The following is a 22,996-nucleotide window of genomic DNA, read 5'->3' on the forward strand; positions in this document are numbered from 1 at the left end:
TGTAGATCCGCTGTGGCGTGTCCGGCGAATTGACGGGCTGCCGGGCTTCTGTTCGGAGGCGAGCTTTTGGCCCACGCCGAGCGTTCTAAGGCAGAGATGCAAGTAAACCCGGTATATTGTGCTCAATTCTCGGTGAACTTGGTAATATTATATGATAAAGTACAATGCCCTCTATGGTTCATCTACCCCCGACGCCTCTTAAATGCACGTGCAGCAAATTCCTAGTCATACAGTAGTGGTACATAGCATCTTCTCCCCTTGATCACTCCACCAATGGCCTGTCATGCTCCCACCACTTCACCGGCCCAAACTTCTTCGGCGGATAGACAATGTGTGTTACTCTGCCTGTCAATAATCTCTTTGAAATCGGTCCATACGTGTTGCTGTCCAAACTTGAGCCTGGAGGGCCATCTCCTTCTACCCACACATGTCCTTGTGGTATCTTGACTGTCGCAACAGGATATGGCTGCTTTGTCTTGATCACATCCCCTTCCAGAGCAACCACTCTCTTGACGGCAATCACCTCGGGATGAAAGGGACTCCTATTAATTCATCTATTAATCATTTTTTCTTCATGCTTTCATATTCCATGTTCATATTCATGAAACGAAACGAAACAGCCATCAGCTCACCTCAACGTCACAACCATGCCCCTCTGCAAATCCTCCTGCGGCGACCACTTGTAATTGAGCACCACGTCCCTCCGTAGCGACGAATCCCTATCCGCATTCATAAAGGGATACATCGATGATCCGTCAATGACCGTCAGTTCCGCCACATGCAGATTGAACCAGGCAATCACGGGGATCCAGGTCGCAAAGCCGATGAGATTCAGCGCCGTTGTTCGAGTGAAGCTTGGAGGGCCGCCTGAACTACCTCTTATTCGCGCCCATATTGAATTGAGAGCCATAGAGGCGGCTCCAATGAAGACGTAGTTTAAAAATGATTTGTGAGTGAAATAAGACAATAATTTTTAATCTCGTAGTCTCACAGAATGAAATGTTCAGTGTTTAATTCATCAGGTCATTATTAAGAATTGACACTGAAGTGGTCCCCTATCAAAAAAAGTTGCTTATTAGTGGTGTCATGGCTTGTTAGCGCCTCTTCTGGGTTAGCTCATTCCAAAGCTCTTAGTGACTCACAGCTAAAGACTGCTACTGCAAAGCTTCAACATCACTTGAGTCTATGAATGAACGATAATGGCACAATTTATGATTGTTTGATTTATAGCATTTTTTTAATCTTAAAAATAGCTTTGCTGCTCCAGTTAAATCAAACGACAAGGAGTCACGGCCAAAATCTACCCCTCACAATATATGCCGACTTTCACGGCTTTTAGGTCGTCCGTCACGCAAAAGACGCCATTACCTACTACCAAAACTTCTTAAACCAAATTCTAGGCCATGTCTCTCATTTTTATACGAGCGCTGACAGCTTTTTTTTCGCTTTCTTCTTTTTGTTCAAAAGATGCTACCCGCTTTTTCCCTTTCTCTTCAGTCGAGTCTAGAGTCGCAGCTTCGTCGCTGTTGGTATAGAGCTGTGCGTTGAGACGCTTAGATCGTCTCAGGGATGTTGTCGTCACTGTCGCTGACACTCTCGTCACCGCTAACCTCAGCATTCTCACGCTCTCTCTTCTCCATAAGTGCCTGCAGCTCGGCGTCATCGCTCTCCGTGACGGCCTTGGGCTCCATCTTAACGGTAAGGTTGCCACCAGCAGCCTCAATGGTGGTCCGGATGTCGACAATAGCCTCTTCCAGACGAGTGATGCCTTGCGCCTTGTCAATGCATGTGCTGGTCAGCACATACAGAGGTGGCGAAACAAGTCGGACCTTGACCTGCATGTTCTCTGTGTTCTTGGCCTCGGCGGTTCGCAGCGCAGCCTTGACAGCATCGATACCCTCATAGCCGAAGCAAGTGACTTCGACGTCGGCACGGACCTTGGTTGGTTGGGGGGTGAGTCGCTTGCTGATGTACAGCTTCAGCTCGTCGTCGACGACCTGGTTAGGGAATGTGATCTCGTCCCACACCTCGGGGTTGCTATGATCCAAGTTAGTCTCCTTTCCAATATTATACAACTACTCCAATCTGGCCACATACGTGATAGACAGCTTGAAAGCGTCAATGGCGTGGCCATATTTGCGGTTCAGGGGCCAGGCTATGCTCTCATACAGAGACTCAATAGGTGTCTGGGTCTTCTCGGCAACGTGTCGCATGATGGAGTGGACCATCTTGCTCTTGTTGTATCGCTCCTCGCACTTGACGATATCTTCGGGAGAAACACGTCGTTTTGACAGATCGATATATCCTGTAATTCAAAAATGAGCCTCAGCTTCAATATTCTCTTCTGTTTGGATCTGGCTCATCACCCACCCTTCTCCTTGTCGACACGGAGCACCACCACAACCTCGTTGCGACCGACTCGAATAAGCTTCTGGATACTTCGAATACGTCTTCGAGAAAGCTCAGAGAGAAGAATCATGCCGTCAATGTTGTCGTACTCCAGCAGCTTAACGTAGGCACCCATCTCGGCGATCTATCCGTCATTTTGAAATTTCTTGTCAGATTCTCCTTTCTTCCTTTATTTCCACCTTTCGACCTCGTAGCTCAAGTAAAACCCACCTGCTTGACATTGACCATGACAAAGCTATCGATCTCCGGATACTTCTCCTCGTAAAAACGGCAGTTCGTTAAAGACATCTTGGCGGTGTTTGTTCGATGACAATCTGGGGAAATGAATGTCGATTCGGAAAAGAGGATATTAGGAAGTGGGGTGGATTTTTCGTAGGACCCGAGTCTCTATTCCGTTGCTGCTCACGCGAGTGTCCAAATTCGTCTCAAAACTGCTGTGTGGTTCGAAATCGACGGTCGGGTAGAATTCAGCTACCGTAAGACTCGTGCGTTGGCGACTCGTAGAAATGAAGTACAGCTAGGTTTCTACAAGATTCGAAGTGGGATGAGGAGTCACAATTTTGATATTTTGCGCTTGAGCCAAACTTCGTGGCGGGGCCTGGCACAACGCCACATCTGCGATTGTGGGTTATCTCCACGTGATCCCCTTAAATAAACAACAGCTTCAATCGTGAAACAACTTACATCGTCATAGCTGAGCGGGCATTGGCAATGGCTCCAGGTACGTTTTTGATGATATTTGCGATATATAGCTTCAGCTTTTGGAATATTTAGCTGATAGAGAACCAGCAACGCAATACGAGCTCTCACCGCCCCCCGGGGACGCGGTATCAGCGATCGCATTCGCGCCCATCTCAGGCACGAAGCTCCTTGTCTCGTCCTGGGACAACAAGGTATATCATTATGACCTTACAAATGGTCCAGAGGCTTCCAGCCTTGTTACCACATATGAGCATCGCGCTCCGGTTCTAGACGTTTGCTTCGGCGCCGACGACAATGAGGCCTTCACTGCAGGCATGGACTGGACGGTCAACCGGTATTTGCTACTCTATCCGCACGAAGACCAACATTGGAGCTATCACTAATCATGGAACCACAGCCTCAATCTTGAAACTGGAGAATTGACCGCTCTCAGCAAGCACACTGCTCCCGTCCGACGCGTCGTATACAGCAAATCTTATGGCATCCTCGTCTCCGCATCTTGGGACAGCACTCTCAACCTGCACAACCTCAACGACCCTTCAAGCACTCCCATCACCATCACTCTTCCAGGCAAACCTCAGGCCGTCGCCGGTAGTCCCAGCAAGATCGTAGTCGCCATGACAGGCCGTATCATCAACATCTATGATGTCCAGGCAATCGTCGAGCTGTTCCAAACTGGCGGCACCGAACTCAAACCCTGGCAACAGCGCGAGTCGTCTCTCCGATACCTTACCCGTGCCGTATCCTGCATGCCCAACGACGCCGGTTATGCTACCAGCAGCATTGAGGGTCGTGTTGCGGTTGAATGGTTCGAAGACACAGCCGAGTCACAAGCTAGGAAATACGCATTCAAGTGCCATAGACAAGCGGCTCCCGATGGCGATGGAGATATTGTGTACCCGGTCAATGCACTTGCGTTCCACTCTACCCACGGAACTTTCGCATCTGGAGGCGGTGATGGCACAGTAGCTCTATGGGATGCCGAAGCCAAGAGGAGGTTAAAGCAGTACCAAAAGTTCCCCAACAATGTCGCGGCTTTGGCATTTTCAAATGATGGAAAGTATCTGGCTGTTGGTGTATGCCCAGGATTTGAGACTGGTCAAAACGACTACAGCGGTGCTGGACAGACATCAGTCTTCATCAGAGAACTAGGCGAGAACGAGGCAAAGGGCAAGGGCGCTAAATAAATATTGATGGGATGCGTGAAGTGAAGCCCAATCCAATTCGGCGTTCGGGTAGGATATAGGATAATTGTATTATGATAACAGCCATGTGACAGTTGATATAAACCGATTAAAGTAGGTATGTTGATACCCATAATAAAACAAAATGGTTTCAACTTTTTGACTTGACTTGAATTGTCTAGCCGTCGTAGTTTGAATGAAATAATGCCACCAGTATCACGCGGGTTTTCTCTTCTCCAAAGATGGCGGATGGTTTCGAATTAAGTTCACTACACCAAAGTCATCCATGCAACGGAACTCTGAACTTCAAGACTGAGGCGGCTTCGATCTCATCTGCGGCAATCGGCACTCTACTTTACTTTGTGTCATCCAATTCCCTCAAATGGGCTGTAGAGTCATTGAGGAGAATCATCATGACTGGCTTATCTCTAATATCCCTGATCCTCTTGGAAGCTGCAATTCCATCAATTTCATCATAGCCTGGCGTGCTTTTTGGACACTTCAGCCATCCTTTTGGAAATTTCGACGACATCTCTACGGCTAGGCTATTTGTATTGACGATGATCCTTCCAGTGTGGTCACAGAGGTAGGCAAGCAGCAGTAGATACCTCCCAGTTAAGTACCATTAAACTCTAGAGCAGCAAGATGAAGCAATGAATTCATATCCTAAGATTCTTCCTAATTTGGATGCGCTGAAAACTAATACTCAGACTAAGGTTGCATTTCTCAGCCCCCCTTTTCTCGCCAACTAATGGCCTCAAATTTTCCCCCTTTGTAGCTTACCAGCCAGTAGGTGCATGCATCCCATGCTCGTAAGGGCTTTGCTGATAGTTTTGGCGACCTGGCAGCCATCTCCAACACGACGTTTTGAAGCGAATACTCTACTCTCCTACTTTGGACGGCGTAATGGGCTAAAACAAGGATAACTGTTAGCCAAATGGTATATGTATCAGGATTAGATGGGGCTGGCATACCTTAGGCTCGGGGACATATTCATAGTGAGCGGCGGATTCGATCAGCCAGATCTTCTGTTGTGATCCATTGAATTTCTTACCCCAGAGCATGTTATTAGGGAACCCGAGATCAAAGGGGTATGCGCTTTCGATTTCTTCAATATCCTCCTCAGTCAGCTGTAGGGTGAGAGCTTCGATGTTACTCTTGAGATGATCCACTGTCCTTCCGCCAACAATGGGGAATACGTAAGGAGTCTTTTGAACAACATAGGCCAGTGCGACGCTCGTAATTACTGTGTTTTTACGAGTGGCAATCTTCTCAAGCACCTTGCTGACCTGAATATCGACCTCGGTGGCTTCGGCCTTGCGTCCCACGACGGCTTTGCGCTGCTCCTCGGTCTTAAACTTGCCTCCACCCAGCGCTCCCCAAGGGGCGATAGCCATTCCCTCATCTTTGCACATGGGGATGATATCCCGCTCAAAATCACGAGAAGCTGCGGACCAACGTCCTTGGTAAACGGAAAACTGACGGAAGCCGTGGTTTCGGGCGTACTCATTCGCCTTGCTGTATTTGGAATATCAGTAAACTGAGCTGCTAGATGTGATTCTAAATGCAAGTGAGTCGGTGCATACGTACCTCACTACCCAGGCGGGAGCATCGCTGATTCCCAGATACAGCACTTTTCCAGCCACAACAAGGCTGTTCAAAGATTGCATCAGCTCGGGGATAGAAGTGGCATAGTCCCACCAGTGTACATATAGCTATGATATCTTAGCGTACTGAATATAGATTTAATTGTAGCTAGGCAGAATATCTCACCAAGTCGATGTAATCGGTTTGCAGCTTCTTAAGACTGGCTTCAACAGATGCGTTGAGACTTTTGGTTCCATTTCCGGTATAGTTGGCAGCGATATGGGGGCGATTAGGCCCCAGCTTGTAACAGGTGGTGAATTTGGTCGCGATAACTAAGTTGGATAATCGGTTAGATGATATTAAATTGTAGGCCGCTTGGGCTCTAATACGACATACCCATTTCATGGCGGTTTCCGCGTTTCTTCATCCACTCGCCAATGATTGTCTCAGACTCCTCGAATTGATAGTTGTTTGACGTATCAATGAAGTTACCTATACGATGATATTAGTGATCCACACGCCGAATATGCCCACGGATACTCTTGGCATGGTTAACTAACCTCCCTAAACGAGATGTTAGCACATAATCGAGAAAGTTATAGGTATAGAGCTTAAACAGATCTGCCGGTCTTCATGCGGCAGCTTTAGTAGACTGACCTGTTCATAAAAAAAGTCCAAGATTGATTCTGAAGCTGCTTGGTCGCACTCTCCCATCCAATCCTTCCTATGATCTGGTTCAGCAACATGGCATTTTTTCCAGCTCCAGCGCCAATGTAAAAGCTTACCATGCTGAACCGAAATTCATTGCCCCCAGGCATAGAGGGCTGACTCTCACAGAGGCAGTTGGCGATAGCAACCGATAGCGGTTGAGCGGGCTCTTGGGAGCTGGGGGTGGGCCGAAGATGCTCATGTTGGCGAAGCAATGGAGTGATTACCGAAAACTATATGATGTGCTGTTGTTTGCCTTTCTATTCCCTTTAACAGAGAAATGTAGCCAGGCCCAAAATTGTTATTGTTGCCGTAGAGGAAATCGAGGAGAGGACTAATGGCAGCGAAAGCAAGCTGGTGAGGAACTGTGGCGCTTTATAGTCGCATCTACATGAGATGGCAATGTAGCAACCTCCTGCTCGCCAACCCCTTACCTCGGCCAAACATCTTCTCGCAGCTAAGTGCCATGGACATAGGCAATCGCAACTGCGGTAATAGCATGTATACGTTGACGGAAAGGGTAGCTGGTACGGGTGCCAATCGCATTTACACGTATCTTGTATCGAGAAAGTGCCAATCGGAAGCACGCATCAGAGCGTATTGAGCTCCATATCAAGCTAGACACAACCCCGCCAAAGCCCAAGTTACAAGTCTAAAAAAAAATGCACACTATAGTGCTCGGCCGAAGTTAGTGGCTATATCCATCGTTCCAGCTCTTTTCTCGCAGACCCATCGCTCTAAACTCCGTATTGCAAGTTTATTAGAAACCCCAAGTGTTGAAATGGGCCTAGCAGGTCCGCCTTATCGCCGAAAAGATGTACAAATTGAACCCTCAATTCAGAAGCGGGGTTGGTATGGCAATACTGCATCTCAATGTGATGGCAGGCTATCAAGGCCAGCCACCCGGGGTTAGCATTACCTCCCGACCGTACGATGGACCATTGAGGGGCAAAGTCCGCCGATGATCAAACCATTGCGTAAATACGTATTGGATGCAATTATGCTTGATAATAATCCTGAGCATGGTTTATTCGTCGCTTGACGTGTTGTCAAGCATGGCATTGATTGTAGTCAGGCAATTTATAGCCTGTTCTCAGTGAGGCTGGGTGATCTACCTATGTAAGTGACAGAGATAAGCATGCAATCTGGTGGCTGCTAATGCTATCTCGAATGATCTACAAGCAAAGCAAAACCAACTGCCCTACGAAAGATGGAGCGGCAGAGCTAGGAGGTGCTAGAAGGATTTGGCGTACGCACGCCTACAAATTCGTCTAAACAGCCTGGACAACATTTACCCATATAGTAGATATCTCTGCATTAATACGAAGCTACGCTGCAGCCAAGGAAAAGAGCTTAATAGACATCTCCTTGCTAGGTAGCTAATACGAAGGCACAAGTGCTGTGCACAAACGACAAACGACAAACGACAAACGACCTATTAGTATAGAATAATAACAAAATTATTATCAATCTGATACACGAATCTATCGAATTGCACTCATTCGGATTTGAGTTTACCAACCAAGAGTTATCTACATGCATTGGACTGAATACTATCCTCCATCTTCGACGCAAAATGCAGGTAAATTGATTTTATAGGTCGAGGTACGTACCTGTCTGCACCACGTTGGCGGGGCGAGGTACGTACCCCACTAACCACCAATTCTTCCAGACTATTGCCGAGATATTTGCACCCATCATGCCATGGTCAGAAATCTTACGATAGCTTCCGGACGAGGTCAAATCGTGAATTACACTTCCTGGATGCGCCAGAATCGCCCAATCCGCCATACATAAGCAGCGCAGCTGCAGACATGGGCTATCAACATGGCTTCCACTCCTCCCGTGCCCTCCAAGGCCGCTCTTAATGCTCTCCGAGGCGTCCTTTTCACAACTTCATGTTCAGTCGTTTTGCTCGCCGAAGAGCGCCGTCGTCGACTCAAGATAGCTCGCTCGGCCATTGATAATGCGCGGAAGCTGCATACCGTCAAAAGCAACAGGGGCGCCGTTGCACTAAGCGAAAGCTGGGAGGATAGGCTCGCAGATCTTGGGGACGAGGTGTTATCACTACCTGCTGCTTCGCGATCCAGAAATCCCTATCGAAGACGACGCCGGGGCAGCTCTTCCAACTCTCTCGTCCTTGATGGAGATGCCAACATCCATCGACACTCATTCGAGCCCCATGAGCATACTAGCAGGGCCGCGTCTAGCTCCAGAGAGCAAAAAAATGTCGACGAGACGCATATATCAAATTTCGGATTGGATGCGGCCAAATTTATTCTGCCATTGACCGATATCCGGCCGTCGGATATCTCATTCAAACCTTTGACTGCTCCTACCATATCAACTCTACCATTTCGTTCCAAAGAGATGGCCTCACACAAACCCGGAACGGACGTAGATACGCCGGTTAAAGTTAAAGTCTCTCTACATAGAGATTATGATCCAATCCAACGGCGCTCGGAAATGCAAGATGGTTCACTGTCTTTGCAATTCGACTCTTCAGGTCAGGCCCGCCTATCTCTGGCCAATATATCAACACCGGACAGGGTCACTCAACCTTATCTTGGTCAAGCTACAAAGCTTGAGCAAATGCTGCAGGATTTAGAGGCGCGCCAGGGAAACCATACTGTGACATCCGAAATGGTGGATTTGACTGTTGATCAACTACAAATTTCAATGGCTTCTCGACCGAAAAATCCCAGGTTGAGTAACCTTATCAAATCAAATGGGCTACGACTGCTCAGAATTACGATCGAACATGATTCTACAAAAATGGCAACTGTGCTTGCCACCCTGCTCCCAATATTTAAGGATCCCATTCAAGTTCTATCACCCGTAGCTAAATGGCTATGGGAGAAGAAGGATAAGAGAGCATTGGAACAGCTTCTTGGATTTCTCTCCGAGAACAAACAAAAACGGTTCTGGATGAACGGTATTGTAATCTATCGAGTGCTCTCTGGTCTGAGCGAGGCTATGGAAAGCTTCAAAGATATCAAGCAGATCTATCGCCTTCTGCAGAGTGCCGGCTTATATAAAGGAATTTCTGTGCCCTCTAATACTGAGTATAAAATACGCCGGCTCATGGTTTCGAAAGCTCTCAAAGCGGGAGATGATCCCTTTGCTCAAGAGGAGATGAAATACCTATATACACTGGATTCGGACATGGCAAAATCAGATATCAAGCTCCAAAGTAGGCTCATTGTGCGAGAGGCTACTCTAGGGCACTGGGAGTCAGTTCGTGACGGCATAGAGGCGCTCGAGAGTGCTAACAGCACAAATCCCGATGATTTGCGATACACGATTAGCAAAATCATTGATGTTTTCGTGCAAAATTGCTCTTCAGAAGGCCTCGAGACCTTGCTCAGGAGATTTGTGCGCAACTACAGCATATCTCTAAAGTCCAGATGGGTAAACGTTGTCTTGGATCGATATGCAAGCCGCCATGACCTAGATTCTATGTTTTCATGGCTCCAGTTTTGCTCCGAAGCTGGATTTCAGATGGATGATGCGTTTATACGCCACTTCTACTCTGCATGTCGCAAGTATTGGAGCTTTTCCGACAAAGCCATTACAAGTTTGCACCAAAATCTCCAAGGGCTAGCACCAACCCTTTCGGATTTCCCACCAAGTAAAGCCGATGGGAAAAGGTTAAGCGATATGCCACCCGCCGCGCTTGAATCGCACAACTGGTTATCTGAGGCGGATGCCTTTGACTGCATGGAGTGGCTTTCAGCTCAGAACGAGTGGGAGCGCGTCTGTGAGGCGTACGGCCGCTTGCTGTTGAGCGGGCTTAGTCCATCAATCCGCTGCCTTCGCTTGGCAGTCATAGGACACCTCAAGAAGCAAGGTGGCACTGTCGATGAAGCCGCGTTACTCATCGACGAAGCTCGTGGGCGAGGCTACGATGTTACGGAAGCCCTGACTCCGCTACTATTAACGAGGCTTGATAATGGCGATGATGCTGGCGATCTTATTAAACAAGCCCTACGTCAAGGGGCTCGTATTCATGACAGCGTGTATAACAAAGCTGCGCAAATACTCTCGGCAAAGGGCGACCTCAAAGGGGCTGCCACCATATGCGAAGTAGCGGCAAGGGAGAACGGCAAGGGAGAACTCTTGTACAGCGAGTATAACTTTTCCAACTTGGTTTTCGCATACACTGGCTCTGCCAGCTACAAAGCTTTGAAGTCTATCCTGGCCAAGTTTACGTCGGAAGTCCAGTGGTGGCGCGGCAGCCGGGCTTGCAAGGAAAGCATCAAGCTGGCAATGAAGACGACGGCGATGCGGGCTGTGGTGCATCCTACGGAAAACAACGACCACCGCGAGGCCCTCTTCAAGCTCGACGAAGCCCTCATCCATGTCAAGAAGTGTCGTTCCACTAGAGACGATCGACGTGCGGTGACAGAGGCATTTATACGAGTAGCTCGACCTTTGGCAGCCGAGCCGGAGCAAAATTCTTTGGATGCACGCAGCTTGAATGCAGCTACAGTGGAAATCTCGTCGCTAGAACTGACAGGAGCGAAACACTTTCAGAGATCGGTTCTGGTGAATCGACAGGGACTGGCAGCCGCGGGAGACGCATGATGTATAGGAAATATTGAACTCAAATCAAGTCCATGTTGAGACTATAACTTTAAACATGTCAGATAACTACATCTGATGAAAACTATTTGCATAAAATATCATATGAGAATAGCCTGAACAGTTCTTTAATTATATATGAACACTATCGTAACGTGATGCTTTGCAGTGCTATCAAAATATCCCAGTTCGTTCGTAGTCTATAATGCGATTGTAATTGTGTATTCGATATTGATATAAAGTAACAGGCCTTAGATCACTTTAGGCAGAACAGCAATGCCAATTTGATATATATCTATAGAATAAGACGCAAGTACCAGCTAGGCACTCTATCTTTGATACTCTTTTGGAAAGCATCCCATGACAACGAACGACCCGATAATATACGAACAACACTACAGATCGAATAGGAACGACTGTTCGAGCCGGTTTTTAAAGTGCATAAACAAGAATTATGACATACCTCAGTACTTGGGCACCAGTGTATACAATGACAGCAATTGATGCGTTCATATCATGAGTGAGTTATCTGCGTGTTATTCAGAGAATACTATCACGGACTATACTGCTCCGACTATCATAAACATCACACTACTTCTCCACTTTGAGACAATTCATATAATCACAAAATCGAAACTGCTCAAGTTGACATCTATTATTGCCACTATGGCCATATGATAAGTGAAATAATAATACATGTTTTGCTATTTGCAGGGGTATATTCCCAAATTTTATTTTTATCCTGTCTACATATCTACCACGTATCTTTTTATTTCATTTTTTTATTTTATCTATTTTCATTTTTAATTTATTCCTTTTTATTTTGTTTTATTTTTACTTATTCTACCTTCTCATTTCTCAGTTCTCAATTCCCCTCCATCCATCACTTTCATCACTTCCATCATCCAAGCGAACCCCTACTGTCGGCCATCAGATCTAAGCCCGTGCACCTCCCTTATATAGCGTCTCGTGATGGAAGATCTCTCAAAAGTCTCAGCGGATAAATACACTTTTCCAGAGTTACATTGCTCATTTACTTAATGTGAAACACATCTCAATCTCAATTCATCGGTTCTACAATTGAGATCCCCCATCATCAATCAGCTGCACCAAAGGATGAGAGGCTCCGTAAACGGAAACAAAAAGCAGACTTGCACCAAGGGTAATTTCGGTATCGTCGGAGTATCCCAGTCAAAGTCCCGCTCGGCATCTTTCTATGAGGCGATTACCTCGGCGGTTCTCGGTGTCGTATCTCGTCATCCAGCGTCAAGCTGCATGGAGTACGGTGCCCAACGCTCCATTTCGTTTTCCACAAAACAAATCTTTTCTAGCTATCGGCATAGCCGGCCTCGTATGCTGAAAGAAGAAGGCAAAAGCTATATAGCAAGACTTGAAATTAAAAATAGCAGCAGCAGGCACATGCAAAAAAAAAAAAAAAAAAAAAAAGCTTCAAAGCCAATGGTGGTGAGATAAAAAACCGGTTTACACCAATTGGAGGAGCAGCTACAACTCGTGCTATCGCAGCGCTAGGGCGCTTTAGCCTTACGAGATTGAATCGCTCAAAATTCAATTTATCTAACTCAATAGCTCAAGGCACGATTCATTCGATAGGCGAAAAGAGCCGCAATCTCTAATGGTACCTGGTCTTTGTCTCTCTATAGTTTTTTTCAGGGTATCACATCTCATATAGGCTTTGCCGAGCCACAACCTTTCCGGCGATCCGCTCGTCAGGTTCAGGTAGCTTTTGACCAAAAAAAAGCCTAAAGTTGCGACGCCACATATATATTGTGGTGCCTTACGAATATATAGACACGTGCATACTTCTCCTCTCTTCACATGCTGCTTCATTGAAGAAACGTTGGATTGGCTCTCATTGGCCCGACAAGTTTCCCTTGGCTTGCTGAAGGATGAGCAAACAGCCTTTGAACGGCTTCACTGCGGAGGGCGGGAAGAGGAGCCTTGAAACGGTCGGTAGTTAATAGCTTGCATAGCCTGCGAGGAGGGAGGGTAGGAAATACGAGAACTGGGCGCAGTGTGGCTTGAAATTATATGGCCCTGAAACTGGAGCCCTTTTTCAGAGGGGTGAGTATTACTCTGATCATTTAATAATTGATTTATGATATTATCTCTGGACGTCTTATGCAGGTCCAGGCCTGGGTTGCCTGATGTCAAGTTTATCTACATGTATATGGTGCTGTACTCCACCGATTGTGGCGGAACGATGATGATGAGTCTTCGGCAGTTCTTCAGTAGAGTCTGAGGATGAATACAGCATACATCATGAATAATAATCATCTCTTGGCTCGGTGAAGAGATTCACGGTCCATGGCGTGCATCAAAGCTACGCCCTTCATTGAGAGTGATTGCCTAAATAGGGAATTGCCACAGCAAGGTCTGGACGCGATGCGGGCAAAAGTTTGATATTCGCGTTATTTTGTTGTGGTTAGTGGTTTGCAAGTAATACCATGCAGCTGACTGCAATTTGATTGTTTCAATGAATTAAATCTTTTTACTCGAGCTTACTTACTTCAATTTACCGTTTTCTCCTCTCCGTTTTCACCAATTGAAGTAAATTCTCACTAGAGTTAATTTGTTTTTCTTTGCCCAGGAACATAAAACTGACAGAGTAAGCATTTAGAGAGGGGAGGCGGGGAAGAAGAAGAACAACAACACCATGATGTCATATTCACGATACGATAAACGAGAGGCAGCCCGGAATCAAAGAGTAGCAATGGCAAAAAAAGCACGTGAACTAGTAAAATGGCACAATGCACGCTTCTGTCAGCGTTTCTTCTATCCCGTTCGCCAAGAATGGCGAAAAACAGAGAATGACACAGGCGGCAAAGATGCCGTCCTCAACTGAGCGTAGGCCCGAAAGGAATGTCGACACAGCTGCACCACTGGTGACATCTGGAGCTGTTTGCTATGCCGCATTCTTCCTTCGTGCTTGGCTCTGAATTAGGCCAATGGGCCATGTGGTTTGCCACTGCGGCACCGTAGGACTCACAACTCTCTTTTCTCCTCTTCGCTTTGCCCGAGGGGAGCCGCTGCAGCCGCAAAAGTCAGCAGAGGAGAAGAGACAAACGAGGAGGATTCTGTCTCTGGGACTCGTGAAAAGCTGCAATGACTAGTAAGCAGCTGAAGAGCGGATAACGAAGGCTCTCTTTTTTTCACTTTGCTTTTTATTCCCTCCCTTGAGTAACAGCGCGTCAGGTGAGCGCAATATTATGAGCCATAGCATATCAATTTCATAATGAGAATCACATAAAAACAGAGAGCAAACAACTCACAGCTCACTTTCCTCTGTAAGGCCAGAGCCAAAGTAGCTGAGCCACCCTCCCCCTCGCTTTTTCCCCTTGCGGCTTGTTTGCGCTGGTTCCCCCCGCCTGGGGCTGGCTGTTGGAGGGGAGGGGCGATAAAATAGCCATCACATGAGAGGGCGAATTTTCCTGGCCGGTTTTTCTTACTGGAGGATATTCGGTTTAGCAGGTTATGTTCAGGACAGGGAAAGGGCGCTGGCATTGGCTGGTAAAGGTGGCTGCTGTTTGGGCCCCCAAAAACGCTACGTCGCATTTTATCTTTTGTTTTATTTTATCGCTTTATTCTTTTATTTTTATTTTTCCATTTTTTTTGGGGGGCCCTTGCTTACCGTTTACTCTATTTTACTTTGCGAATTCCAGTGTTTATCATTATTTGCTGCGCGATCATCCCCGCACTTAACCGCTTCTCGTAATACCACCCGCAAACAAGCTTCCGCCCGCATCACAGCAGCTACAGGTCTGTGGTGTTTTGATAATAAATGCGTCAGCGACGAAGCATATATGACCGTGGTCGTCGAGTGCAGCCAAAATCGCCGTTGGGAAGTAAAATGCGATCAAGTGACATGGCATGTGCTGGGATCGTTTGTGAATTAATTAAAACAGAGTGCAGGATAGGCAATACATGGTATCTACATCCATGTCGCTATAGGGCTGGTAGTTAATAAACGCGTACGAGCCCAGCGCAGCTCGCCATAGGGCCCAGCGCCAGGCGAAGGAGCAGCGTAGCGATACTCGTATAAGAAGTGATGTGTAGCATCCAGCTCTGCGCTTACAGGGAGGAGTGTCTTGTACCTGCGAATGGGGCCGATAGAGTGATGAGCACATGCTAATGCATGCACCGCGCCGAGGGCTATGCCGTGATGCTATTTTTCCGTTTCCCCTGAATGACAGCAGGCATTGATGCTGTGTGCTTATAGCTGCGATATACCCATAGTAATTCGCCGGTCCGGCTGTTGTTTGATGATGACATGTAAATTCTACTGTGCAAAGCGGTTCACTTCAAATGCTTTGATTCATTGAATGCATCCCGTCTTATGGCTTTTGACTCGTGGAAATAGAAAAAGGCCGTAACGTAGCAGAGGCAACAGTTCCGTCAAGCCTCTTTTCTCTTGTAGCAGTGGCGTTCGGGCCATCAAAGAAAATGGTTTTATCCCCAGAAAAATGCCCATTCACAGAACTTGGATTGGATTTGCGCCACAAGCGACCGGCCGCGAAGCCGATCGCGAAGAGGGGAAAGTCGGCAAGTATAATGCCGTTCAAGGCCGTATTTCAATTGAAGCCGGCGGCGGTTATATTTGCCCTCATTTCCAGAGCGCCCTCACATACAATAAGCTTTGCCTGCCTCCCGCGCGTTCCATTGCGCTGCTGCGGCAGTTCATGGTTGCTCAGCTACAAGGCGTTACGCCTCGCTTAGAATTAGAAACTGATCACGCGTCCCTCGACGCGGCCTTATTGACAAGAAGCAATTTGCATTTTTCCTGTTGGTAAGACGAATTTATAGAGCAAAGTTTCATCATGACTTCGCCTCTGACGCGAGGCTTCATTACGTAGCTGTTGGCGGCCTTGTAAGAGCATATATTCCAAGTTTCAGCTAATTGATGACTCTGCCGCCAGCATCAGCAGACCGATCGCAGAGTCACGTGCTCGAAACGGCGCCGGATCTGGCATAGCGCAGAGCTCCATCTGCACGATTGCTGCACGGCTAAACGCGCGACGGGGGCCATGAAGCCTTCAGATCGATGCGGTTGATTGATGATATCAAATGCAGACTGCAATCATCTTCAAATATCTTTTAACCGGAAGACCTATTGGAACACGGGGGTGTATCTCGCAATTTCTTGTTCCTTCATTATCAATAATATTATAATCATTGCTTATTCTGCGTCAATAGCGCAGCAACTTGGACCATATTCTTAAGTCAGACCGTATATCTGCCTTTGTCATTTCGCAAAAAGAGGCTGCAAGTTAGGATGCTCGCTTAATCATAAGCAAAGCAAATCGCAGCTTTGCAGATGATGGCTCCCTGCAGTTTGACCGAACCCCGGTAACTCTGACCGTAGACCTAGCCTCAGCCAAATGGGAATAATTTTCATCTCCGTACACTCAGTACAGGTACATCATTCTTGGATCTCATTTCGTGGCTGAAAGTCGCTCGACTTACACACGTTTTGATTTTCGTTTCCACTTCTGACAGCCAGTGCCACAGCGAATAACTTTGCGGGATTCCCTTATTAAGCCATTCTCCGCCGTACCCGCTTTCCACGCTTTCCGGGGAAGACAGCTGCTAAATTACATACGCATTTCCCAAATCCAGGAAGAATAAACCGAACGCCAGAAAACGGCAACCCGCCCTTGACGCTTTCCAAGGCTGATGTCGCCGCTGCCAGTGTGATTTTCGGCTCACCATGCAAAACTAGCCTATTCTGGAATACCGAGCGCCGTAGAATCTACGGTGCCACGTGTGGCGGCCCTCTGCCAAACGGATAACAGAACTAGCAGCGAAATGGGATATGAAACCCGCGTACGGTTTTGAGATCCCGAAAAGAGTTCACATGGCAAATATGCCATTTGCCAGCGTGGCGCTAAGAGCTTTTTGGAAGTTATAGCTGGCGGCAAATTCTAGCGTAGAATGCAAAGTTTACTTTATATGAATAAACGAGTGCTGAAACAACAAATTTGCAATAGTATTATCAAATACCATTTCTATTTTTCATTTTTGATTTGATCGCCAAATTATTTTATTCTACTATTTTATCCCCACGCACAACACTATCGCTTTTTCCAACAGCCACCCCCTAATAATCGAAACTAGCATCAGGCAGCTAAATAAAACATCCCCAGAAGCGGAATGTGCCAAGTTTGTGTTACGAGTCGTAACTTTTGTTCTAGACTACCGCCAATGACACAAAGGGTAAAGGGAATGACTTTTTAGCCGCAGATAATGTCACTTGGCGGTCCGATAAGATCCCTGGAGTTCAATGCAGGATCCGCGACTTTATTATGCCCCGTGTCTTCGGGATTAAGCCACCGAAACTTCTTCCTTTGTACCACGCAGGCCACCCCGACTACCGCTAGTACAAAACACTCACACCCACCACCCAAAACTGCGAAGTATCCCCAGTGGCTTTTTTTTTCGGTTTCCCACGTGTCGCAGAAGGCTTCTAGAAGAATCAGAAAAGCGGGGTCCCCACACCCTCTTCTTTTTAATTTACTTTTTTTATTCATTATGTGCTATTCTTTTTTATTTTTTCCCCACGCAGCCCTTCCGCCCATTCCAGCCATCCCAGATGTGCTGTCACTGGTGCGCGTTACGGTTGGCGTGGAAAAAAAGAAGGTCGTGTCCGTGTGGAGAATGAATGACTTCTGTAGCAAATTGTTGGGTGTTGGGATCAAACGATGAAGTAATGAGTATCAATTTACGGTGGCTGTCAGAGGGAAAAAAGTACCATGTCACTTATAGAAGCAAAGAAAAAAGGCCCCCCCCCCCTAGACTGGCGTTCCTCCGGGAATGCAACGCAGCATCGGGTTGCCCAACCCTGGTCGCCTCTCTTACCTATTCAGGCAACTTTTAATCTAAAGGGTTCTTTTTCCACTGAGACACGTCGCAATCCCTCCATCTCGCAAACGATCCCTGCGCGATGTAACATCCACAAAGAGCAGAAAATAGAGAAAATGCTTGTTTCATAGTCTCGTCCCCTTATCTCCGCAGCGAGCACGAGCAAAAATGCGGGGAGATTGTATCGGGTTTCCATTCCCTCTCTTACTGATTCCTCAATCGCGAGCTCGGCAAAGGTGATCTTACATCCTTCCATAACCGTAGAAAAGAAGCCACGAGGCGCATCTACCCTCGGCATCGCTTCCCGAGCCCGTGGCAATTGCGAATAGCCACAAAACTCCCTTGCTCCGGATCGCCTAACACCTAAATCCATCCTTATGTAAACAGAAAGGGCAAAAGGTAAAGGCAACACACACAGGGCAGACAGCCAAAAGATGAAACACACGTGCCACATGATTGCCACGCGACAAAGACACCAGCCACAATTGTCGCTTTAGGCAATATCTGCGACAGATACTCAGATTTGACCGAGAGCAACACACAGGGCAGTCGCCGAGCGGAGTTGCGCCACAATATAGGTCTGTGTTTGCTTGCTGACATATATAACGGTGGCGGTGCTGCCCTCCGCGTATTATTAACCCCCATTTACTATGTCTGTGGCTTTCGTTGGAGGTTGTTCAGCTGGGGGGTAGAATTGCCTGTTTGAGATGTCAATTCGGAGCAGGCGAAATAATGTAAGAAAGTCTCGGCACTTTCCATAGAGGCTAACTCTACACGGTTTGCCGTCAAAGAGGCAGCGAAATCAGCCCAAAATATCGACTATTGAATAAATCAAATAAAATAAAAATACAATATTATTTTATCGCTAAATTAGCTATTCTCTGCTTTAATTTCGTTTTCCATATGATCTTCATTTGTCATCCGGCCCTGACCGTGGGCACATGCAAACAAAAAACAAGAATTATCATAAGCGCATGCAGAGCAGCATCCCAAAACATAAGCCAGCGCAATCAAAACACCCCAGCCTCGATGACGTAGCCCCCTTTCGCAGAAACTCAACCGACTACGTATGTATCATTGGGATCGAGATCAGTTCGCCCACCCTCCCCTTTTCTCTGCGCAAATCTCACCCGATTCCGATTCCCTTCGCTGACTATCCAACCTCGCCGCTAAGGCCAGTCACTTAGTCAGTTCAAGTCATTTCCCTTGTTTTCGTTTCGATTTCTGTGTAAGGGCCCCCCCTCCCTGGGCTGTCTTTCGGACCGCAAACGCAGCCTTCATCGGCGACGACAGGCAAGCCACAGAGACACTAAAATTGTTCTGCGCACAACATACAATCATCTACAGCACGCAAGGTACAGTACAGCTGGCTGTCTTAGCGGCGGAGGGTGTGCGCTCTTCATTATTAGCCCCCCGGTGAGGTTCTTTCTTTGCCCTCCTACTCCGGGGTTTTTTAGTGCAAATCATGACCGTCCAGCGCGACGGCCCCTTTTGAGTTCAGCTTTCTCGGTGGCGTGTCCGCAACAAAGATCGGAGAATGAAGAAGTAAAGAATAGTTGGGGAGAACTCCCGGAGTCGGTTGCCGAAGTGAAGAAAAGGGAAAAGGCTGGAATAATCCGCCTTTTTTGCCTCAATTATGTTTACTGTGTATACTTGTAAATGATTAAATGGTTTTATTTTATTTTATTTTATTTTCCTGTCAATCATTTAATCATTTATTTTATTGATTAAAGTTTAGATTTTCATGCTTGTCACTGTTATTAGTTGCCTTCAGGCCCATTATTATTCTTTGACAAGTTGAAGCATATCGTGTTGCGAATCTATTCACGTTTTGGCGTTTCATTACCAGCCCGATGATGCAATCACCACCAAACCTCAGAGTAATAAACGCTGTGAAAACATTACGCTCACTTTTTTTACATGTAGTTACTTTTACTAAGATTACAGAGTAGTATATTACAAAAAAGAATTAGCAAATAAAAAAAAAAATGTGAAACTGCGCTCTCCTCAACACTCTGCAGCATGTCTTGCCTTCACCGCTACGCCCATATCATGCGCATAAAGTCTTGAGTCAAATAAACCCACCAACGCCAGCGGCGCAGACTGGCCAAAGCACTCGTGGTACCATCCGACGACGATACGTAACGGAAAAGAGTCCGCAAGGGAAAAGGCGCTGCAACCGACTAGATGCTTCTATTCGGGGCCACGGTGCCGACATGCATCCTGCCTTCGGGGGTCTTCCGGGGGGCGTTGCTTAGCTTCCGGTCAGACGAACTACTGCTGTCGTGCTTGTTTGTTTATCCCTCTCCTGCGTTGGCGGAAGAAAAAGGCCCGTAGGGAACTGTGTTCCTGCTGGTTAGGCTAGCGAACGCCTTTTTTGAGACGGATCATCGCTCGAGTCATATGGACCCCTATACTGGGCGTACGACCTGACGTAAGGACCGTACATACACTATCTGCATACGCGGGAAGGGCGAAAGGGGCCCTGCTGGCAATTCTACTCTCGTGATTATCTGACGCAACTGGCCATCGACTTGTCATTCCCAAGGCAAGGCTCTATCAAATGGCAGAAAGGGGGGCAAACAGGGCAAAACATAAGCTTGTGGAGGTGGAGAGCCGAGGCCCATATGACAAGGCTGACGACATAACAACTGCTGCTCTCTCAATATCGCCCAAAACCGCAGTGGAAGAACGGTGTGGGGTCCAAAGAGCATCATTTCCCCACGGGGGAACTCGAGGGCTGGGACACCTGGACAGCTCAGGCTAACGAACCCTGGTCTTTGGACTCTAATTTCCGTCGAAGAATAGCCACTAAAAAAGCGTAGGACTGACTACCAACACTACTGGATTCTCACATTCTCTTCTTTTTTGTATTTCACCGCAGGCGGATAAAAGGGAATATTGTAATGAGAGAATAAAAGCATAAAAATCATGGAAGTCTACAACGGGCATTGATTCTCGTTTTCTAGCGTTGTTGCTAGTTTTCGTTCTTGGTGGAGGGTGAATTGAGAAAAACACCAGAAAAGAGGGTGTTGACCACAAACGTGGGAAAGAAGCCCGTCGATCGTTCTGTTTGGGGGTCAAAATGATGTTACCTACACTAGAGATGGGCTAAATCGGGAACCATCGTTTGGTCCTTCTTGGGCGCAAACAGCACCAATATAGTACAGGTCGTGGCAGTTAATATACAGCAGACTCTGAGCGTGATCTCTGTCGAAGCGACGATCCAGGAAAGTTTGCACCCCCAAGGAGGCTGGACGAGCGAGGCAAATGGGTTTCCCACCACGTCGGTTTAACTACAACCGTGGGTGGTAGCCTACGGAGGGGGGGCCACACGGCTCAGAGCGTTTAATGAATTTTCCGCAAAATGGGAAATGATATGGCCCAAAGGAAGCAGCCTTATATAACTGGCAGGTGATGGCGATGATCGCCTGTCGGCAGTCGCCAATCGTCTGGCGGAGAGGAAAGCATAGATTTAGCATCACGAGGCCCCCGCTGTTCCTCTGGATAAACTGGTGGTTTTCCAGGTTGGTGGGAATGATGGTCGCTGTCTATGACTTCACTTTTGCTGTGATCGAGAGATGCCTCGCCAATCGTCCAAAACCAGCGATATCAACCATCATCATCAACCGGCGACACTCAACATCATTCTGTCCCATCGGCTGTGTTCTCGGTTCATCGTCATAGCGTCCACCAGACCAACAAAAATGTCACTCTGACAGTTTGTGCGGTCCTCTTGTTTTTTTTTCCCCAGATCCGTCAATAGCCAGCCCCAGGCGCCATCCTGTCACTCGAGGGCGCCGTGGCTTTCCCCCGGATTTTCTAGCCGCACTCCAAAAGAAGTCGCCCAAACATTCAGAACCACTTGTTCTAGCTGGATCTAGCAAGACGATCAGTAAATTACTTTTTTGACCAAAAAATAAAAAACAATAAAAGCAAGAAATGGCGATTTAAATAAAAAATAAAATAAAAATTCTACCCCGATGATCCCTTGGCAGCCACCGAATCTTGCAGCTAACTCGGCTGTCTCGCCTGTTTTCTCTCAATCCAGTCAACCAACCGACAGAGGGAAGAGGAAAGCCGAGCCTTCAAAAAGCAAAGCCGAACGTAATTTTGCCGGGGAAGCGGGGCCCCGGGTCGCCAATTGCTCTCATCGTACTCGTAAAGAAACTCCCAATAACATTCTTCATATGTTTTGTATGTAAGCAGCTTATTTTTGCTGGCTGTTTTTTGGCAGCTTTTCTAATTTATCCCCCTCTCGGCAGATGGGGCTGTCAATGAGCTGGCCCTCATACGATTATGTTATACGAGTAACGTTGCCCGGCTAGAGTTGTTGCTTTTTCTCTTTTGTTATCCTTCTTTGGCAGTCCGCTTCGTCAGTACCCGGTGTTTTTTGCTATACATCGCTTAAACACGCCTTGACTGTGCCCTGAAACAAAGAAAAGATATCATGCCACAAGTAAGCAGCTAAGTACAAGCTTACAGGCAGCAGCAAAACTAAGCCAGCGCCAGCTTTGCGACTATTGCCAAAGGCGCTCAGCGGTCTCGCGCTTCCTTTGTCCCATTTAGGCACATGTCTATCTGTGATGGCACTACGGGCAGTAGCAGACCCTTAGACCCCTAAATCTTCCGTCGACGACAGTTCAGCCATCACTATTAGCCTCTACACATGTCCATCTTCCCCTACTAAGGAAAAGAAAAACCCGCATATTATTCTAGGCATCTATCAAACTGCAGCGCGCCGTCAACGGTGCCGTCAACGGTGCCATTCTATCATCTTAGCCGCGAGCGCTCCGAAGAATGATTGTTGTTTGCACCCCCAGATTAAATTAGGAATAAAATCAAGAAACCGAAGAAACTAATCGCCTGTCGGCTTGATCCAGCCGGCAGTCCAGGTCATATACCAATCGCAATCCCCCAATTGGCTCTCATTTCCCCAACCACCA

General features: G+C 47.2%; 5 protein-coding genes across 5 annotated transcripts; 2 read left to right on the forward strand and 3 right to left on the reverse strand.

The window, feature by feature from the left end:
• Positions 1-108: 108 nt before the first annotated feature.
• GGI43DRAFT_402483 (endopeptidase catalytic subunit) lies at positions 109-1,079 on the reverse strand. Its single transcript, XM_083205696.1, has 2 exons — positions 633-1,079; positions 109-542 (listed from the first exon to the last, which is right to left on the reverse strand). The coding sequence occupies exons 1-2, from the start codon at positions 908-910 to the stop codon at positions 263-265; spliced, it is 558 nt and encodes a 185-aa protein (XP_083061729.1). The 5' UTR covers positions 911-1,079; the 3' UTR covers positions 109-262.
• GGI43DRAFT_402484 (translation initiation factor eIF2 subunit alpha) lies at positions 1,080-3,018 on the reverse strand. Its single transcript, XM_083205697.1, has 4 exons — positions 2,620-3,018; positions 2,371-2,533; positions 2,098-2,305; positions 1,080-2,037 (listed from the first exon to the last, which is right to left on the reverse strand). Exons 1-4 carry the CDS (start codon positions 2,695-2,697, stop codon positions 1,554-1,556), a joined length of 933 nt encoding a protein of 310 aa, XP_083061730.1. The 5' UTR covers positions 2,698-3,018; the 3' UTR covers positions 1,080-1,553.
• Positions 3,019-3,120: 102 nt separating this feature from the next.
• GGI43DRAFT_382857 (WD40-repeat-containing domain protein) lies at positions 3,121-4,298 on the forward strand (the record flags this gene model as incomplete). The annotated part of the gene is made up of 3 exons (XM_083203294.1): positions 3,121-3,130; positions 3,199-3,445; positions 3,509-4,298. 3 exons carry the CDS (start codon positions 3,121-3,123, stop codon positions 4,296-4,298), a joined length of 1,047 nt encoding a protein of 348 aa, XP_083061731.1.
• Positions 4,299-4,975: 677 nt separating this feature from the next.
• GGI43DRAFT_348236 (NADP-dependent oxidoreductase domain-containing protein) lies at positions 4,976-6,886 on the reverse strand. Its single transcript, XM_083202232.1, has 8 exons — positions 6,668-6,886; positions 6,540-6,606; positions 6,443-6,446; positions 6,279-6,374; positions 6,069-6,214; positions 5,886-6,010; positions 5,270-5,813; positions 4,976-5,206 (listed from the first exon to the last, which is right to left on the reverse strand). Exons 1-8 carry the CDS (start codon positions 6,790-6,792, stop codon positions 5,177-5,179), a joined length of 1,137 nt encoding a protein of 378 aa, XP_083061732.1. The 5' UTR covers positions 6,793-6,886; the 3' UTR covers positions 4,976-5,176.
• A 1,388-nt stretch (positions 6,887-8,274) lies between these two features.
• GGI43DRAFT_348233 (uncharacterized protein) lies at positions 8,275-11,343 on the forward strand. The gene has a single exon (XM_083202231.1). The coding sequence runs from the start codon at positions 8,418-8,420 to the stop codon at positions 11,175-11,177; it is 2,760 nt and encodes a 919-aa protein (XP_083061733.1). The 5' UTR covers positions 8,275-8,417; the 3' UTR covers positions 11,178-11,343.
• The last annotated feature ends 11,653 nt before the right edge of the window (positions 11,344-22,996 follow it).

Source organism: Trichoderma evansii (genome assembly GCF_050947405.1).
Source record: "Trichoderma evansii strain SZMC 28006 chromosome Unknown GGI43scaffold_7, whole genome shotgun sequence".
NCBI lineage: Eukaryota > Fungi > Ascomycota > Sordariomycetes > Hypocreales > Hypocreaceae > Trichoderma > Trichoderma evansii.

Coding starts and splice junctions, on each gene's coding strand:
- GGI43DRAFT_348236 (XM_083202232.1), bottom strand. CDS start 6,792: ATGAGCATCTTCGGCCCACCCCCAGCTCCCAAGAGCCCGCTCAACCGC. Junction 6,215..6,278: donor CGGAAACCGCCATGAAATGG/GTATGTCGTATT, acceptor TATCCAACTTAG/TTATCGCGACCAAATTCACC. Junction 5,814..5,885: donor GCTCCCGCCTGGGTAGTGAG/GTACGTATGCAC, acceptor TTCCAAATACAG/CAAGGCGAATGAGTACGCCC.
- GGI43DRAFT_402483 (XM_083205696.1), bottom strand. CDS start 910: ATGGCTCTCAATTCAATATGGGCGCGAATAAGAGGTAGTTCAGGCGGC. Junction 543..632: donor GGCATGGTTGTGACGTTGAG/GTGAGCTGATGG, acceptor ATGAATTAATAG/GAGTCCCTTTCATCCCGAGG.
- GGI43DRAFT_348233 (XM_083202231.1), top strand. CDS start 8,418: ATGGCTTCCACTCCTCCCGTGCCCTCCAAGGCCGCTCTTAATGCTCTC.
- GGI43DRAFT_402484 (XM_083205697.1), bottom strand. CDS start 2,697: ATGTCTTTAACGAACTGCCGTTTTTACGAGGAGAAGTATCCGGAGATC. Junction 2,534..2,619: donor TCATGGTCAATGTCAAGCAG/GTGGGTTTTACT, acceptor AATGACGGATAG/ATCGCCGAGATGGGTGCCTA. Junction 2,306..2,370: donor CCGTGTCGACAAGGAGAAGG/GTGGGTGATGAG, acceptor TTTGAATTACAG/GATATATCGATCTGTCAAAA.